Below are 20,358 nucleotides of genomic sequence, written 5' to 3' on the forward strand. Positions count from 1 at the left end.
CTCGTTGCAGCACCAACGAGGTTGTGGTTGTTTACACCACGTCGCCTGGAAAAAAGCTGGCAAGCTTCAAGTGGACTATTAAGTTAATAATATTGAGGGGAAAGAAGAGCAACGCAACTGAACATCTGGATGAGCAGATCGCTGCCTAGGCCCCGAGGCAGCTGACTTAAGTCCAGATCATTCTCCCTTACGGTCTATGCGCACAAAGGACCAACTGCTTTAGGTCAGTCCGCCGCCTCCTGCTACCCCAATTACCGTGGCCTTAATTTCAGGACAGCTAAGGCCAGAGGATGGGGTGAAGGCAGGGGAGGAGCCCCGGGAAGGGTCAATGTCTGCGCCCCGGAGAAGGCTGACCTCCCAGGTCAGGCCCCGGACGGCGCGACCACAGGAACTCCGAGGCCACAGCCGCGCCCCCGCAGCCGGATTCCGAGCGCGGCGCCTCCCTCCTTACCCTGCTGCTCCACCACCACCTCTGTCTCTGTCTCCGCCGTCGCCAACACCGCCCCCCCTCAGGCCCCTCACAACGACGCAGTCTGCAGCCAGCTGCCTCGCGGCGGAACTCCACCCCACCCCACCTCGCCCTTGCTTTCGCTCGCCCTTTTAGGGGGCTTTCCCCGCTCCTTCCACTTTCCATCGCGCTGAAGCCCCCTGCCCAGAGCTCGGCTTTGCTACCTGGATCCGCTTCTTGTGTCTCCTGCGTTCCGCCATGTTGGCCGCTCCGCCCGGTTCCCTCTGACGTGGAACGAGGAGGGGGGCGGTGGAAACCTCGCGAGAGCGCGCCCCGAGGCCCGTTATGTAACCCGCCGGCTGGCGCCCGGGGAGTGAGGAGGTCGGCCGTCCCGCTGGGCCTGCGGTCCTTAGCGGTGCTTTCTCTGCCCTCTTCCCTCCGCTCCTGTTGTGCGGGAACTGGAGAATCGTTAGGACCTGGGGGAAGCGGAGAAGTGGATCGGAGAACAGGAGGGCTGGGAAGAGACCTGGTGTCTCAAACCTGACTGAGCATCTGAATCACCTGAGAAGCTATTAAAATGCAGTTTCCCCGACCCCACCCCCTCAGAGTCAGAGACTGTGCGTTTAGGGTGCGGCCTTTCTCAGAGGGATCGACTGAGACCTACCGAATCCTAGAAGTCTTTACCTGAGGCAGTTCCTGCAATGTACTGTGTATTTCATGACATTCCAGGTAAAAGATGACACGACCGAGACCGCTGAGTGGCAGAGATACGAACTGACTTGTCTAAGGCTCCACAGGTGGTAGACGGCAGAGCCAAGACCTGAGCCAATTATCTTTTCCCTTGCACTGTGCGGGGTAATACAGCTCGTTTAAAACAAGCTGGAGTCTCCATTCCGTTTTCCGCGTCGCTTCTCACAACTCACCGTTAGAATCCAGAAGTAAGAGAATCCAGGGAAGCGTAAGGAAGATGAATAGGACAAAGATTCTAAGAAGGTGGGAAGGAAGAAGGCTGCAGTCTATTTCAGGTCTGGTGAATTTCAATCACTGTAGCCTTTATTGTTATTTTGGAGCCACCTAGATCAAAAGACAAGGAGCTTAAATTGCTGATAAGTGCTTAGATAGAAATTCCCATGACTGACTTTATGGAAATCTTTAAAGCGTTTTTAATTGTAGAAAATTGGGAAAATTCAGAAAAGAAAGATGTTCTTTCTTTCTTGTCTTTTTTTTTTTTTGAGACTGAGTCTCCCTCTGTATTGCCCAAGCTGGAGTGCAGTGGCTCAATCTCGGCTCACTGCATCACCGAACTCCTCAACTGATCTCCCTCTTCAGCCTCCTGAGTAGCTGGGACTACAGGCATGCACCACCACACCTGGCTAATTTTTACTTTTTTTTTTGTGGAGATGGAGTTTTCTTATGTTTACGAGGCCGGTCTTGAACTCCTGGGCTCAAACAATCCACCTGTCTCTGTCTCCTAAGTAACTGGAACTACAGGCGTGAGCCATTGTGACCGTTCAGTTTATTTTCTTATAGTATTTATTCCGACTTTGTGTGTGTGTGCATGTGTGTTTGTGTTTGTATTTTTTCGTGTTTCCCAAATTGAGATCATATGCAATATGGCAGCTGCTTTTTTCATTTAATGTTAGGTTGTAAACGTTTATTATACCATTAAACATTTTTTCCAGGTTTCCCATATTATATATCTAACCTAAGAGCAATTAAATGTGTAAGTAAGGCAAATTGCAGCATCTTGATGCCTAATTTTTTAATAAAGTAAGATTGCTGAAATTTTTTTCTTTTGGACTATGCAGTTCTGGTCTCAAGAGAGTCATTTAATTCCTTTCTCCTCTATAATCTATAATTTAGGTGTGTGTATAGTCAGAGATGGGGTGAGAAAGAAGTAATTATTCTTGCCAATTAACCCAAAACATGATATAGAAAATGAAATGTCTTTATTTCCTTCAATCCCTCTACCCACCTAGAATGATCAATCTGTTTTGTGTTGTTTTATGTGGAGAACACTGGACCATTTTATATAGACCTGGTCTATAAATGAAAATATTATTGCATTCAGTAGGTATTGAGTGCCTACTAGATAGATGTCAAATGTTAGGTTAGGACTATGGTGGGAAATAAAAATCCTTTATGGACAATGACTCACCCTCAAGTTACTGCCTTACTGTTTTCTTCAGCAGAGCTTTAATTTAGTGTCCTCTTGTTCTCACCATCATTCACTCCTTAAGACTACAACAATTTACCTCCACCATCCAGTAAGAATTATTTTACCTTCTCTCAGCTAGCATCTTACTCAGTATTTGACAATGTTGACTGTTCTTCTTTACTTCTTTTCCTTCTTTGGCATGTATATCAACTTCTTTCCCATTTCTCGTTGGCTTCTCTCCTTTTACCCAATTCTCAAATGTTCCTGGCCATCGTTTTTATATGTTCACCTTCCTCTTGTCTCTTCTATTTGTGCATTCTGTTTACAGATTAATTCCAGAATATTGCATTCATGTTTAATTCCAGATTTCTTCTGAATATTTCCACTGGATGTCCAACTAAAAATCACCATTTCCCCAGCAAAACCTGCCTCTTTTATTATAAAACCCAAATAACCGCATCGTTGTTCACTCAAATACTAATGCTAGAAACCTTGGATGTATCCCAACCATGCCTTTCAGCCAGTCAGTCACCAATCCTGTTGATTCTACAGCTGAGATGTTTGGAATTTTTCCCTCCCTCATCATTCCCAACGCTATTGCCTTGTTCAAATCTTCATCATTACCTATGTGAACTAGTATTGCAATGGCCTCCTAATTGTTCTCCTCAATTCTATGCTCTTTATACTCCAGACCTTCTATTCCTTTGTTAAAAATCCTTCCATGACTCCTCATTGTGTATAGCAGCATGAGTGATGGCTAATGTTCACACATATAACCTCAGATTTCTGGGTCAAATTTTCGGTCTCCTTTCCATTTAATATTTATATAAAAATAGCTCAAATCATCTTCCCAGCAAACCATCTGTATCATTGATGGTGGTAGTAAGGAGTTTCTCCTAGCCACTTCTAGTTCCAACTTGGTTTTGAATTTGCAATTTTACTCTTATTATTTGACTGTTATTTCTCTCCCAAACGAGGATTTTTTTGTTGTTGTTGTTGCTGAAGACAGTTTCTTGCACTGTCGCCTAGGTAGGAATGCAGTGGTGCAATTTTGGCTCACTGCAACCTCCGCCTCCCGAGTTCAAGGGATTCTCCCACCTCAGCCTCCTGAATAGCTGGGACCACAGGTCATGCCAACACGCCCACCTAAATTTTTAAATTTTTTGTAAAGACGGGTTTCTCCATGTTGCCCAGGCTGGTTTCTGACTCCTGGGCTCAAGCAGTCTGCCTGCCTCAGCCTCTCAAAGTGCTGTGACTACAGGCATGAGCCACCACACTTGGCCCCTGTTTTCTTTTGCCAAAGCAAAACTATTAGTTACAAGATGAGTTATATTTATTCATTTATTTAACAAATGTTTATTGAGGGCTTATTATGTGCCAGTCCACGTTCTAGACACTGAGGATATACTAGTGTTCAGGAGGCAAACATCCTGCCCTTGTGGAGCTTATATTTTGGGAAGAAGAGAACAGACTGTAAACTACAAGAAAGCAGATTATATGGTACAATTGTCCATCAGCATTGGCTGGGGATTACTTGCAGGACCCCTGTCAAAAACCTGGAACCGTGAATGACAGTGAGTAAATCAGGATTAGTTCTAGATTTTTGATGCTTAAATCTGCAGATGCTTAAGTTCCTCATATAAAATGATACAGTATTTGCATATAACCTATGCACATTCTCCTGTATACTTTAGATCATCTCTAGATTACTTATAGTACCTAATACAATGTAAATGCTATGTAAATAGTTTTTATACTATATAACTTTAAAATTTGTATTATTTTTATTGTGGTATTGTTATTTTCTGTTAGTTTTTTTCCCCAAGTATTTTCAATCGGTTGAATCAGCAGATGTGGACCCTCGGATAGGGAGGGCCCAGTATATGTTAAAAGCCTTAGGAGAGAAACAAAGCAGGGTAAAGGGACTGCTTGCAGTGGGAAGGAAGGTGTAATTGTAAGTTAAATGGTCAGGGCAGTCCTCTTTGAGGAGATTCACTTTGACCAAAAAAAGCATGAAGAAGAAGAGGGAGCAAGTCCAGTGGGTATCCTAGGAAACCGTACTTAAAGTGGAGTGAAGAGGACAAAAGTCCAGAGGTGGGAGAATGCCGGTGTGTTTGAGGAATAAATAGTATGGAGGTCAGTAGCTGAAGCAGATTCAATAGAGGAAGGGGAGTAGGGGATAAGATCAGAGGGAAATGGAGCTAGATTGTATAGGGTTTTGTAGGCCATAAAATGAAGGCTTCAGAGGGTGTGCCACGATGGATTAGGGTTAGAAAAATGGCTTAAAATGACTTCTTTTTAGAAAGGATCCTGATTGCTGTGTTGTGAATAGACTGTGAGAGGAGATACAGGGATAGAAGTGGGGATTTAGTAGGTTGTTGTGGCAAACAGGTGAGAGATGATGGTGGCTTAGACTTGGGTGTTTGCTATAGAGGCAGTGGGATGTCTTAGATTCTGGTTATATTTTGAAGGTAGAGTCAATGAGATTCTGAATATGAGGGAAAGAGAGGAATCAAGGATAACTCCAAGATTTTTGGTTTTACCAACCAGAAGAATGGAATTGTAACTTACTAAAATGAGAAACATAAGAGTGAAAGAAGTTTGGCATGAGAATATAGAAATTTGGTTTTTGGTGTGTTAATGTGAACAAGCCTAATGGACATCCAAGAGGAAATGTGGGTTGCACAGCCAACTATATGAGAAGTAAAGTTCAGGGAGAAGTCTTGGCTGGAGGTATAAATTTGGGAGTTGAATGGAATCAGAATATATCACCCCCCAAATATGCCACTTTGGCATAAGGATAATTTTGATCTGAAGGCAATTGAGAAAATCAGACACGGCAAGAGCTCTCTGTCCTTATCTGCCTAAAAGAGCATAAATTCTCACAAAGGTGTCCCCATTCTTCTCCCATACCAAGACAAGGAAAATACCCCTTATCACCAGAAATGGAGACAGCACCAAGATGAGTCTGCACAAAGAAACCTTACTATCATCCTTATCTACCATTAGTTTCCCCTGTATTTTTACCTTCTCACAGTTTACCACCTCTATAAGCCCAAACCCCCTTTTCTTTTTTTAGTTACTTCTCCTCAATTTATCACCCTTCGTTAAGATGGCATATAAGCCCCGAAGTCTAACCACTTCTTTGATTTTTCACTTATTTTCCATGAAGCCTTCATGAATGGTAAAAATATTAACATCAAGTAAAATTGGTATGCTTTTCTTCTGTTAATCTGTCTTTTGTCAGTTTAATTCATAGGCCTCAGGTATAGAACCTAACAGGATAGGGAAATGTTTTTCTTCCCCTACAGTTATCAGTGCATAGATGGTATTTAAGTCCAAGAACTTGAGGGATCACTTGCCTCCCCCCACCCTCCAGAACATCTCACAGGCTTCTGCTTTTCATCCCACCTCTCTAATCCTTTCTTCTCAATCTTTCTTTCTGGGTTCTCCTCTTCCACTCTTCCTTCCAATGTTAGAATGCTGATAGCTTTCCTATCTATTTATATGCTTTAATCCATAACATAGAGCCCACAACTTAAATAAGGAATATTAGGTATTGATATCTAGGAGTCCCTTGGCCATCCCTGTAGGCCCTCCTCATGTTCTTTCCTACTGCTTCTGACTGCCTGCCTACTTTTCTTCACTCACTCTAGAATACTGCCCACCCTTCTGAATCTCTTCTCTTTGCCCCTGGGCTGTCACTTCTCCCTAGGGTTGCCTCTGAAATTCAGAATTTTCCTTGCTTTATACAGTAGACAAATTGGGCTCTTTATTCTCTATTGGATTCCTTTGGACATGTTTTTGTAAATTAAGAGATTCATTACCATGTTGTACTAAACAAAGCATTCTCCAATCTAGATCTCTTTCTGGAGGACTGATGAATAGGTAGGAACTTGAAAAATTCAGTTTCCTGGGAACTTCCATCTCAGTAAGTGGAAGGGGATAATATAGAAATGTATTCCTATTGATCAGACTTATGCAAGCTGGGAGCTGATAGGTTTAGTTTTTTGTTCTAAATAATACTTTCTCTGGGTCCATTTTATATGTTAAACATATATATGTGACAAAATCAAAGGGAAAATTCTGGGGAACTAGAGCAAATAACGGACAGACATTTTTTGGATGTCGTTTGTATAAAAGCATATTAGAATATGTAGTTAATGTTAGTGATTTAATGTTATCACAAAGAAAAAATAAATTTAAAATAGATCTAATATAAAATGTAATGTCTAATATTATTTAAGAGATAAATTAATATTTTAAAATAAGTTGATATTTCCACTCAAGAAATGGCGTAAATTTAGCTAGGCATGGTGGCATGTGCCTGTAGTCCCAGCTACAGGGAGGCTGAGGTGGGAGTATTGCTTGACCCCAGGAGTTTGAGGCTGCAGTGAGCTGTGTTTGTGTCACTGCGCTCCAGCCTGGGGGACAAAGCAAAACTTCATCTCTTAAGAAAAGAAAAAAAATAAATGGCATAAATAAGACAATAAGTATATACCATTGAAAAATAAACACAAGCACTGTTTTGAAAAAGTGTAACAAATTTTAACTTGCTAATATTAGACTAAGAATATATAAAAACAGTCACTTCATCTTCTTAATTAAAATGGTAATTATTTTGTCATTTTGAACAGAAAAGGTAGTGTGAAGGACCATGTGCCACGTTGGGCCTGCCTGAATAACTGCCAGACCCTACAGGACTAACCAGCTCGGGGAATCTCTACCTTTGGAGAGCCAGGAGGCCACCATGACAACTTTGAGTTCAGTAGATTCCTAGGGGAGCTGTGATCCAATTGCCAGGAAGCCAGGATCAGAAAGTTCTTGCCAGCACTGCTACTATTGCCTCCTACTCTCACAAAGATCAAGACTGCACGCTAGAGTGATGCTGTGGAAAAACCATCTCCATGACCTTGCTGGGCGGCAGCAGCGGGAAGATGGCCTCCTCTTCACATTTGTCCTCCTGATATTCTACCAGTGCATCTAATTAGAACTGGAACTCTAGTTGAGGGAGTCTGGGAAATGAAGACTAGCTTTCCATCTTTTGCTGTGTGCCAGTTGACCATATCTAATATCACTGTCTTCTTTCTTAGGGTAACCACTTCACTCCTACCTTTTCGCCTTCCTAAAGAACCACTGTGAGACCACTCTTCTCCTGTCACTCCCCTACCTCACCATGTATGCTTCCCACACCCACGTTGTTTTCTTTTTTCTTTTTTTTCTTTTTTTTTTTTGCTTCTCCTTCCCACCTGGCCTATCCTTCAAGGGTCAGGTTAACATGTTACCGCCACAATGGAAGCTTCTCTGACTTATTTCTTCAGCAAACTCAATTGACCCTTTTTCTGGGCTCCTACAACATTTTGTAAAAATCACTGCTATAGTACATATAATTGACATCATAAGTTGTTGTTTTTCTTTCTGCCAGACTGTGAGCCTTTCAAAGGCAGGTACTATGTTTTAGTTTTCTGTTCTCAATGTCTAGTCCAGGGTCTGGCTCAGAGTGAATAAATGTTGATGGAGTGAATAATAAATGATGAAAATGGCATAATCTTAATCCTCTGGAGCTTTAGTAAGTGAGGGAAACGTATTTATAAGGCAGACAAAATTCTACTGGGAAGTCTTCATCACATCCCAAAGGCTCTATTTTCTATATAGTCCTCTGTGGAATTTAGAGACAACCAATTTGACAAGAGGCTCCCCTAGATTTGGTTGAGGAAGCCCTTCCCTGTGAAAGAAGAGAGATTCTGTGAATTAGTCATTTGCCTAGTTTCTTGTAAGTGTAGACTTACCTGAGAACAGAGACATGTAAGCATCCACCTCTCAACCTATCTCCAATCTAGCAATTTGAGAGGAAGTATAGGGTTTGGCAAAGCTAAATCTCCAAAACGAAAACCTCTTGGGCAAGTAAAGGCAGCTAAACCTCGTAAGTTGTTAGTATACGCAGACTTTGTTTCTGTTCAAGCCCATCTATTAAGATGGACAGGCATGATGGCTCATGCCTGTAATCTCAGCTTCTTGGGAGGTTGAAGTGGGAGAATCTTGGTTGAGCCTAGGAGTTCAAGCTATGATAGTGCCAGTGCACTCCAGCCTGGATGACAGCAAGATCCTGTCTCGAAAACAAAAACAGAAGATGGAAAGGGGAGTGGGATGGCAAAGGTCAAGAAGGAAGATTCAGCACAGAATCCAGGGAACAGAAGTTATGAGGGCCAAGGAAACCAGGACTTGCAGACCTGGACCTCACTTGCTGATTGGGAGAAAAGTCCTCAAACCTATTCCTTCTTACACTGGCCTCAGATGATTTTCTGACAACTCTTGTGCTCATGTGCTGTTGTTCAGCTGGTGTTTGATAATGTGAATGTCTCTGAAAGGAAAAGAACAATAGGCCAGTAAACCTTATAGCCTGGATAGTTTATCTTTTAGGTAAATATTTAAATAATTTGGCAGAGGCTGTTGTAAGTAGTAATTATGGGTCTACCCCTAAATTAAGGCTACTAGTTATTCAGTTATTTTTCCTTGAGTATTTATATAAGAAACTACTAAACTATAACATTTTATAATATTCTGTGACATATAAGATGTTCCGTTTCCTGTAGCTCCAGTTATTCTATTTTTTGTTTGTTTGTTTGTTTTTATTCTACATATTGCCTCTAGGTTATACAAGTTTTTTCCTTCCCCTGGTAAATGAAATCACTATATTTAAAGTGATATATTGGTATATTTTAGGGCAAACAGCAAAATAATAATAATAATAATAATAGGTTCCTTACCTAAGCTATACCTCCTAAGGAAAGGGATTTGGGGGTCTTGATTTTTCATCTGCCAAGTAGAAAACCTTCTATCCATTTTCACCCAGGAATTGACAATCTGAAGGTCACTGTATTTGGTGCTCGAATGTCATAATGAAACAGTCCCCAGCCGAGATCTCTTCAGATTATTGCAAGGGCAAACCAGGATTACTGAAATATTTTCACATATAATTGTTATATTGACCTTCAACTTCTGATAATAAAATAGATGCTGAAATTTTAGAGTGTGCTTTTAAGAAATGCCTGAATAAGCCTACATTTGACTAATCAAAGGATAAGTTTACTTGTCCAGTTTTAAATTCAAGCATGAATATAATTTTTGTAATTAATATGTATTTTCACACTCTCTACAAACCAATATTGTAATAAGTGAATTTTGCTGTCATAGTTTTTATATTTATTTTTATTTTTCCCAACTTGTCCTTTTGAAATGCTTTCAGACTTATTGAGAAAGTTGCAAAAACTAATATGAAGGATTTTCACATACTCTTTACCTAGCTTCTACAAATGTTATATAACTATAGTACCATTTTTGAAACAGGAAATGAACTTAGTATTAGTAAGTAATCTATAGACCTTATTCAGATTTTGTTAGTTGTCCCATTAGTGGACTTTTTCTGTTCAGGATCCAGTCCAAACTCACCAGTTGCATTTCGTTTTCATGGTTCCTTGGTCTCCTTTAATCAGAGACAGTTCCTTAGTTTTTCTCTTTCATAACTTTGACTCTTTGAAGAGTACTGGCCAGTTATTTTGCAGAATGTTCTTCGATTTATGTTTGATATTTCCCGATGATTTAATTCAGGTTATACATTTTGTCAAGAATATCATAGAAGCGACATTGTACCCTTCTTGGTGTGTCTTGTCAGGAGGAATGTGGTTGATGTGTCTCATCATTGGTAATGAGGCACTTTGATCACTGAGTTAAGATGGCATCTGGCAGGTTTCACTGCTGTAAAGTTACTGTCTTTCCTTTGAAATTAATATGCATCTTATGAGGGGATACTTTGAAACTATGTAAATATTCTGTTTTTCATTATACTTTTGTCTATTAATTTTAACATCAATTAATTATCTCTGCCTGACATAATTATTACTGTGGTGTTTACCAAATTGTGATTTTCTATTTCTGTCATTCCTTCTACATTTATTGAGATACTACTGTATGGAAGAGTTTATTTACTCATTTACTTATTAAATTATCAATTTGGCCTGATCCTCTAGAGACTTATCAGAAGTGGTTTGTGAGTGAGAGTCAACATGGTGACCTTTGTGTACTGCACTTTCCAGCTCACCCCATGAAACCTGCTCCCTTTTGTGATAACTGTGCAGCTAGATGATTTTGGGGGTGAGGGATGGGATGGGGGTGCAGTGTCTGGAAGAGAGCTTGTGTAGTTTTGTGGAGAGAACCTAAGGAACATCCATCTACCATGGTTCTGTTGGCATCCAATGATTTATACCAGGGGTGAACAGCTTTCCAAGAAAAAGACTTTGAATTCTGTGAAAGCATATAAAACATGGTCTGATGGACTAGTGTGGTCCTCATGGGGGCAAGAGTTTTGGAAAGAACAGTGCGGGACATAAGAGGAAGGAGCACTCTGTAAGAGAAGGAAGAGCCCAGCCTGGCAAGTTAGACCCAGAAATAGAGCAAGGGCTTCAGCAAGGAGATTTTAAAACCTAAAATCTCAGCAAGGAGATTTTAGATTGTTGCTATAGAATTTACCTCAACACAGACTTCTAGCAGTAAGTATTACCCTTGGCAAAAGTCATTTAGCGTATTAATTAAAGGAACTGTGAGAGTAAATGGTCTGATACATTAGATCCACACAACCTTACTGTGGGACCCCATACTGCTGTACCTGAGTGTAATCTAGATGGAGTATTGTCCTTTTCATTTTGTAAGGTCAACTGTTTGGATCTGTAGCCTCAAGGACATTTCAGTTCCAGCTTTACCAGTACAGCTGCAGGACTGTAGCTCATTGACACTAGATGTAGCTCTAGGCATTGTTGAGTTTCCACTCCACCAGTAGACAGGGGATAGCCATGGGCTCAGGAGTTGTTTCAGTTCTGAGTGATACTTCTATGGAACCACCTGCCTCAGAGGCTGTGGAGTCCTAGTTCAGCTCACCAGAATGAGAAATAATGACAATGACTGGCTCAGAGGCACATGTAATATCCCTGAAGTTTTTAGCAAATTGATCTCTCAGAAAAAAAGGCCCTTGCCAGATGACAGCCCTTTGGCCTTGGACTTCCCAGGCTCCAGAACTGTGAACCAATAAATTTCTGTTCATTATAATTAAAAAAAAAAAAAAATGGATCTCTTACATACAGTTAAGCAAGTAGGAGGGAGGGTACTATTGAGGCTTAGATATTAATATTATGTTAAACAATTTTAAATTGGGACACCATTAGGCTGGAGTGGCTTCAAGCAGGTTAAGTTCCTATATAAGTAAACTGAAGCCCAATATGAGTGTGAGGCACTCATATTGCTGGAAGAGTGTAAATGGGTGCAATCTCCAGAAAATGCAATTTTGCAACATCTGTGAAAATTTTAATTACATAAGCCCATTGGCCCAGAATTCCACTTGCAAGAATGTGTCCTACAGATATGCCTGTACCCATAATGAAATTGTATATGCCTTACATGATAAAAAGATTGTAAAGAGACTGAAAAAGTCTGTCAGCTGGCTAAATGAGACTGGTTAAATAAATCATGATAGGTACATATAATGGAATGTCATACAACATTTTAAAACAGGAAGCTCTATAAGTACTGTTGTGAAATAATCTCTAGATATTTTAGGTGAAAAATTTCCAATGTAGTATGTTAACATTTGCAATAAAAAAAGAGGTTAAAAAGAATATATGTACATTTTTGCTTGTTACAGAAAGGGATTTAGTGGCAGGAGGACAAAGTCGGAACAGAGGTTTTTCACTGTGTACCTTCTTGAGCCATGCATGTAACCATATGCCCTAATTTTTTTAACTACAAAATTTAAATTAAAAAATAAACACACAAAAACCCCGATGCAACAGCAGCAGCCACAGTGGCTGAAGATGAGAGGACTCCTGTGCCAGCCAAGGTGGAAGCAGAAATTACTCCCCAGTCCCCGCAGGAACAGGAGGGCCACACACCCATTTGGTGGCCACAACATTGAAAGCTGAGACAGCAGGACTGGTCTGGACCTCAGGAGTCAAAGACAACACTTGCAGCCAGGCCTGGCACTTGCGTAGGGGCAAAATGTCCCAAGCTCGAGGAAATGGATAAGAATTGCATACACATCACCTGTATTGGGAATGAACAAATGTGTTCTGAATATTTGGAAAAAGCAGACATTCTAGGGGTAGGGAGTTCTAAAGCTTTGGTGCACTTGAATGGATAAACTTCCCAGAGCAGAGTTTTCCAAGCATGGCTCCCTGTGGTTCACCTCTACCAAGCTTAACCTACCTTCCGCTTAGGCAGAGTGAAGAGGCACCTCAGCATAACTCAGATCACAATGGAAACATCTCATTTCTTAAAAGCTGTCAAGGAATTGGTGTGAGGTTTAAAAACATCTCTGAGCTTGATAGAAAGAAGGCAGGCAGTGATAGTTCATGCTCCCTTTCCTCCAGACACTTATCATTTTCCTTTCTCAACCTGGTTTGATATTATGATTTCTTTTGCTTCATTTATTATGTTCTCTTACAGTACTTGTTCACAATTGAGTGAAGAGCTGTTCTCTGCTCATAACCTTGGAAATGGGGGAGTGTTTCGGAAATGACACAACAGAGCATTAAGCCGTGAAGCAAGAAAGGGAACTTCAGATAGAATTACAACAATCATTTGAGAATCTCACTGAAAGCTAAAAAAAGCCACACACATAGAGGAGTGGTTTTAAATTTTTTTTTTTTTTTTTGTACTTTGTTGAGTTTCCTGCTTTCAGTTTTCCTAACTTAGCCACAGAAAGTGTAGGCATGAAAAACATTTTGGCTGGATTTCCTATAAGACTTTCACTTTTTAGAAAACAAGGAAACAAACTCAGATTTTGTCATTCTAGCACCTAAGGCATAGTTCTTGCCTCTTTTCATTACTACACACACTCACATACACCACATACACACACATACACATACACGCACACACATGTTTGTGTTTGGATAGATAGAGATATATGTCATAGACTATTAACTGCTAGGGATCTTATAGATCATAAGTTGATGTCTTCTTTCAGAGATTAGAAAATGAAGGATTAAACAAGTAAAATGAGTGGAATGACCCAGTTGGAATTTAAATCTAGATTTTCTAGCTCCTAGTGAAGGGCTCCTTCACTTGTGAAGCCCTGCCAACGGGCTTGTAAAGTCCCTCTCCTTTTAAGGAGTGTTCCCTTGAACTTAGTACAGTATTATGGTTTCTTGATGGTTCAGACAAGTCCTTGACATGGTGTTCCTTTGGCAGGCACATGGGAACAGAATGGTGTAGCAGTTGCTGTATTATCTCTAGTAGCATGTGACAAAAGAGCTGTTTTGGACATTCAAGCATTCATCTTTTTCCTGAATATCATTTACTCATGCATGTAGAACCTGTGTTAGGTTCTGAGGTGCAAAGATACTTAAAAGAATATTTACAATAAGATCCCAGAGGGGGAGAGAGAGGAATGAGTGAGCATTGGATATACACCAAAATATTAACCACAGTGGAATTAAAGGCTACACTTTCCCATCTCTCTCTCTCTCTCTTTTTTTTTTTTTTTTTGGTTAATCTTAAATGTCTACATTCTGTATAATGAACATTTATTGCTTTTAGAATTTAAAAAACTTGGCTGGGCGTGGTGGCTCACACCTGTAATCCCAGCACTTTGGGAGGCCGAGGCGGGCGAATCACCAGGTCAGGAGATCGAGACCATCCTGGCTAACACAGTGAAACTCCATCTCTACAAAAAATTAGCCGGGCGTGGTGGTGGGCACCTGTAGTCCCAGCTACTCAGGAGGCTGAGGCAGGAGAATGGCATGAACCCGGGAGGTGGAGCTTGCAGTGAGCCGAGATCGCGCCACTGTACTCCAACCTGGGTGACAGAGCGAGACTCTGTTTCAAAAAAAAAAAATTAGAAAACTTATTTTTAATTTTAAAAATTGACTAAGACACGTTATGATTTAAATATATTTGTCCCTTCAAAATTCAAATGTTGAAACTTAACCCCCAAATGGATGGTATTCAAAGGTGGGGCCTTTGGAAGATGATTAGATCCTTGGGAGGCCTGAAATCAGATGTCTGTATTTTTTGGTTACATCATTCAATAAATTCCACTTATGATTTAGGCCAGTTTGAATTGGGTTTTGTAATAGTGTGTATGTGTATAAGTCAGGATCCTAGCAGTACACAAATGGCACACTTAATGACGTAACTGAGGAGATAGTGAAGGACCACACACAGATACAGGGATTAAGAGAAACCCGTGAGAACTATAAATATGAGGGAGCCTTCTCATCCCTAGGCCTGAAAGGACAAAGGGAAAAACTGGCTTCCCAGAATGTAAAACTTGGGAAGAGATGTGGCTGTAGCTTCAGGAGAGGGCTACCTGACAGGAGCTGTGGCCTCCATGAGCAAAGCAGCCTGGGAAAGCAGGAAGGGGACCAAGAAATCAACACTCCCTCCCCTGTTTCCTCCCACTCCTCAAACTCCTCTTGGTGGTTCCATTGGCTGACCTTGAGTGGAAGTTAGAGAGAAGGGAGGCCATTTGAACAGTCTATTGAAGTTAGCCTCTGGGACACTGAGCATGATGGAGAGGGTGAAGAGAGGATCTGGAGGGGCCATGGAGAACATTCATCATCCTGTGATTCTAATACAGTCATGCATTGCTTAACAACAGGGATGTGTTCTGAGAAATGCCTTCTTGGGAGACACGTCATTGTGTGCACACCATAGTATACTTACACAGACCTAGAAGGTGTGGCCTATTATACACCTAGGCTACGTGCTACAGCCTGTTGCTCCCAGGTCACAAACCTGTATAATATGTTACTGAACTAAATACTGTAGACAGTTGTAACACAGCAGTATTTGTGTATCTAAACACATCTAAACATAGAAAAGGGACAGTAAAAGTACAGTATTATAGTTTTATGGGACTAACGTCGCATATGCAGTCTGTCATTGACTAAAATATCATTAAGTGGTGTGTGACCGTTTATTTTTTACAAAGTACCCTGGTATACTAAAAAACAGTTGATAAAGAAATGACTATAATGATCATTACAACAGAGTGATTACCTTAAATTATTAAGTCACTCAATCCCACTTATTGAGCATTCATTGTTTTGAGCACTTTGAAATAGTGCAAGGAATTTAGAAGTTATATTTGCTCATCTCAGAGGGATAACAACCAAAAAGGGTACATAAATCCTGGAATAAAGACACTTTTTCCCCATATACTCCCAGGACTAAAAATGTTGCCTTTTAGTCCTGTTTAGAATTGTCTTTTGGATTTGCTGATAAACCCTCTTATGTCTGTATGACTTATACAATCAGATATTGGCTGATGCATTCAGATCTCTGTGCTGTGAATCTTTATTTATTTATTTGCTTTCTCAATTAAATGAATGGTTTTGGTGACAAACCACTGGTGTTAACACAAACAGCTAAGCTGATCATTTAGGAAAAGCTCAACATTAAAGGATTCTAAGTCTATTGTTAGGCTATGGCAGTAACTCCAATCTCATTAACAATTAACCATTCAATCTCAATCATCACCTAATTCATAAGAAAAAAACTACCATAAATAAAAAGTTCTTGACTGGGGGCAGTTGCTCATGCCTATAATCCCAGAAATTTGAGAGACCAAGGCAAGAGGATTGCTTGAGCCCAGGGGTTCAAGACCAGCCTGGGTAACATGGAGAGACTCCTTCTCCACAAAAAATGCAAAAATTACCTGGGCCATGGTGGTGCATGCCTGTGGTCCCAGCTACTTTTGAGGCTGAGGTGGGAGGTGGGAGGATTGCTTGAGCCTAGGAGGTGGAGGTTGCAGTGAGCGCCATTGCACTCCAGCCTGGGTGGCAGAGTGAGACCCTGTCTAAAAAAACAAAAACAAAAACAAAAACCACACACATGTTCTTTCTGCTGTTTGGAAGGAAGCTATTTCTATTTATTCGGTGTTTGGGGACCTAAATATGTGTCTGAAAAGAAAATGTTGCTGTACTACAGGATGTGATTGAAGTCCTGAAAATATCAGGAAACTGCTCTCATTTGTTATTTGTCAAATTGTGCTAGTGCTTTCTGTAAACACTTGTAATCTCTGTTTTTGCAGGTGAAAGAAGACTGAAGCTGAGTTCTATTATCAAAGCAAAGTGCTGTACTGTATTTGAAATAACTCTAGCAAATACTGTGCTTCCTGCATAGAACCTGTTGGATTACTCACACAAATGTCAAAGAACAGGTTGACATTTTAGCAAGTGATCAACCTGGCCCATATAGTTTTTACACTTTGCAGGGTTCAGAGAGCAGTCGAATGTTGTTTTTAGCCTATGATCCAAAGCAGCGAATGACAGAATCTACCTTAGAACATAAACAGGCTTCTGATTTATAACACAAGGCTAAACATTGCCTTGTAGATATTGTGTGATGTGTCCAGTTACATTAATGAAATAGCTTTGCAACAGTGTGGAGTCAAGACTTAGGCTTAAAACAGAGAATTTGAGGATTGAGATAAGTCCAGAGAAGCAGCAGGATGGAGTGCAGATGCAAGAGAAAAGCTATGTCAATGCCATATTATAAATATAGCTCATAGACAGCATATCCTAGTGTGTATCTGAAGAGGCCTGTGCCCTTGGGGAAAGGGGAGATTATGACCTTGTCCCCCAGTGTCATTTGCATAAATTCCTAGAGACCTTGGGGCAGTGAGTAGGAGATTGGTTGAGATGATCATTATAGGAAAATTGAATAACTTAACGTATGGATATCTTCCTGTTACAGGAAATGCTTAGGAAGTGAGGTACTCTGAATTTAGAATGTGATGGCCTAAGGGATTCGGAGTCAAGAAGCAGGACATGGGATGAAGATACATCCGCTGTCAAGCTGGTCATTACGACAGGGAGAAATATCCTTCCACAGACTGAGATTGGTGAGACTTCCAAGAGTTGAATGATTGTCCCATTGGACGAAACTCTTTGGGGTGAGTTTGCTTGTGTGGGAAAGACAGAACTCAGAGCCCTAATTTAGGCAAACTGCAAGATGGGTTCAGCAGGAGAAAGTGGCTGGAAATGGAGAGGGACCAGGAGCCAAGTGGGTGACTATCTGCCAGGCGCTGTCCTGAGGGTACTCATCTTCCCTTGTGGTGTGACTAGAAAGAGGGATTCCAAAGCATGGTCCCTTCTCCTCCACCTGGCACACATCAATGCTTCCCTCTTTTCCTGTGAGCCAAGATAGAAGGTCTGGTCCAGAATGGACGACATGGGTGGAGGGGTGAGTCAGTATTGCTTTTCATTTTGGTGACTGGACTCAGTTTAAAAGATGGATGTCTTAGGGCAGTAGATAGCATGGTTTTCCTAGCTTTGTTGTCACAGGTGATAGAAGCTGGACCATAAGTTAGGGTCACAGCTCCCTTGATTCTCCTTCTTTGTTCTCCTTCCTCTTTCACAACTCTCTGTCCTAGGTACTTTTAGTCAGGCTACAGATGGAATTTTGGGCATTTGCTCTAGAGAGAATTTTCCTGGGTAGCTTTTGTGTTAAACAGACTTCATTACGCATTTTTCTTTGCTTGGGGCCTCTCTCTCCTGACACAGATGCACGGGTCCCTTGTAGCCCACAGCCCCCAGTGTCACACATTAGTGGCACAGGCTAGGTTTTGACATTGGTTTCATGTACCCAGTGAAGAGCACTTTCTCTAAAACAGTTTAATGGCAGGACATATATGGTTATGAGCACAGAGGCCTCCAGTGCTGGAGCATCCGTTGCTGATCCCCAGAAGGGAGACATACTCTCTTTTTGTGTTTCCAAAGGCATACTCTTAGGAGGCAGATAGAAAGATATACAGTTAAGAAGTAGGGTTTTTAGTTTCTGTTAACAGCTGGTTTATTACCTTTTCTGGAACTTTCTCACCCTTTCTGCAGTGAAATAGGCTATTTCTCTATGTAGGAGTACACCTGTGGGGGAAAAAATGTGTGGAAACCTAACTGTTCCCAAAAAAGGAGCACGAAAAGAAGGACATCTGAGATTGCTGAATACTTTTTAGAGGACAAAGAACTTAGAATGTTGAGAAGGGACTTACAGGGAACGGGCTGATAAAAGACTTGAGCGTCATCTAGTATTTACCCTTTTTTCCTCAAACTTGAGTTAGCTGAATACACACACACACACACACACACACACACACACACACACACACGAATATTGCTGCTTATGATAAATGCTCTAATCAACAAAATTTACTGGATCATAAGCTCTGCAAAGGTAGGGCCTGTGGTGTTCTCCTTTTATGCTTAGCCTGTAGCACCAGGCCTGGCACATAGATTCTTAGTAAATATCTACTGAGTGAATGAATTGTTGAACAGCTCGTACTGAAGAACTGATTCTGATAATCTGTGGAATACTTCAAAAGAGAATGAATACAATGCATATATTAAAAGAGGAAGCAGTCTGCAGCCACTGCCACCTCCGCCACCACCAGCTATGCTGGTGAGCATCCCCAGGCAGCTCGTTGGAAGTTGTTTTCAACCATATCCAGCCCTGGCCAAATACATCCTATTTGTCACACATCCAATGTGAGGTCCCTTCAGCTATAAGGTGGGCACCATGGTGGAGAAGTTTGACTGTCTCTACTGCAGGGACCCCTTGCAGAGGAAAAAGTATGTGCACAAGGGTGACTACCACTGCTGCCTGAAATGCTTTGACAAGTTCTGTGCCAACATCTGCATGGAATGCTGCAAGCCCATCCGTGTGGACTCCAAGGAGGTGCACTATAAAAACTGCTTCTGGCATGACCCCTGCTTCCACTGTGCCAAGTGCCTTCACTCCTTGGCCAATGAGACCTTTGTGGCCAAGGACAACAAGATCCTGTGCAACAAGTTCGCCACTCAGGAGGACTCTCCCGAGTGTAAGGGATGCTTCAAGCCCTTTGTGGCAGGAGATTAAAAATGGAGTACAAGGGGACCATCTCGCACAAAGACTGTAGCAACTGCAAGCAAGTCATGGGGACTGGAAGCTTCTTCTCTAAAGGGAAGGACTTCTACTGTGTGACTTGCCATGAGACCAAGTTTGCTAAGTATTGCATGAAGTGCAACAAGGCCATCATTGCATCTGGGGGAGTCACTTACCAGGATGAGCCCTGGCATGCTGAGGGCTTTGTGTGTGTTACCTGCTCTAAGAAGCTGACTGGGCAGCGTTTCACTGCTGTGGAGGACCAGTAACACTGCGTGGATTGCTACAAGAACTTTGTGGCCAAGAAGTGTGCTGGATTCAAGCACTCCATCACTGGGTTTGGTAAATGCTCCAGTGTGGTGGCCTATGAAGGACCATCCTGGCACTACTGCTGCTTCCACTGCAAAAAATGCTCCGTGAATCTGGCCAACAAGCACTTTGTTTTCCAGAAGGAGCAAGTATATTGCCCTGACTGTGCCAAAGAGTTGTAAACTGACAGGGGCTCCTGCCCTGTAAAATGGAATTTGAATTTTGTTCTTTGTGTCCTTATTCTCTGCCCTATACCATCAGTGGGGAAGAGTAGGCTTTCCCCTCCTTAAAGGTCTCCTTCTGTCTTTTCTCTCATTTGATGGTATTACTCAAATAAGGGCACACAGTGATCATATTAGGATTTAGCAAAAAGCAACCCTGCAGCAAAGTGAATTTCTGTCCAGCTGCAACTAAAAACCGAAAATGTAGGCAGATTGACTCTTCTGCATGTTTCTCATAGAGCAGAAAAGTGCTAGTCATTTAGCCACTTAGTGATGTAAGCAAGAAGCAGATGAAATAAAGACCCCACTGA

General features: G+C 41.5%; 1 protein-coding gene and 1 pseudogene across 1 annotated transcript in view; one reads left to right on the top strand and one right to left on the bottom strand.

Annotated features, from left to right (window-relative positions):
- Positions 1–792, bottom strand: part of SEC62 (SEC62 homolog, preprotein translocation factor) — a 30,610-nt gene extending 29,818 nt beyond the window's left edge. Inside the window, exon 1 of the mRNA XM_010382755.2 lies at positions 673–792. Within this exon, the coding sequence (XP_010381057.1) occupies positions 673–708 (36 nt within the window). The 5' untranslated portion in view covers positions 709–792. The remainder of the gene's footprint in view (positions 1–672) is intronic.
- An 18,365-nt stretch (positions 793–19,157) lies between these two features.
- Positions 19,158–20,008, top strand: LOC104678190 (annotated as a pseudogene).
- Positions 20,009–20,358: the final 350 nt, after the last annotated feature.

This window comes from Rhinopithecus roxellana, chromosome 1, assembly GCF_007565055.1.
Source record: "Rhinopithecus roxellana isolate Shanxi Qingling chromosome 1, ASM756505v1, whole genome shotgun sequence".
Classification (NCBI taxonomy): domain Eukaryota; kingdom Metazoa; phylum Chordata; class Mammalia; order Primates; family Cercopithecidae; genus Rhinopithecus; species Rhinopithecus roxellana.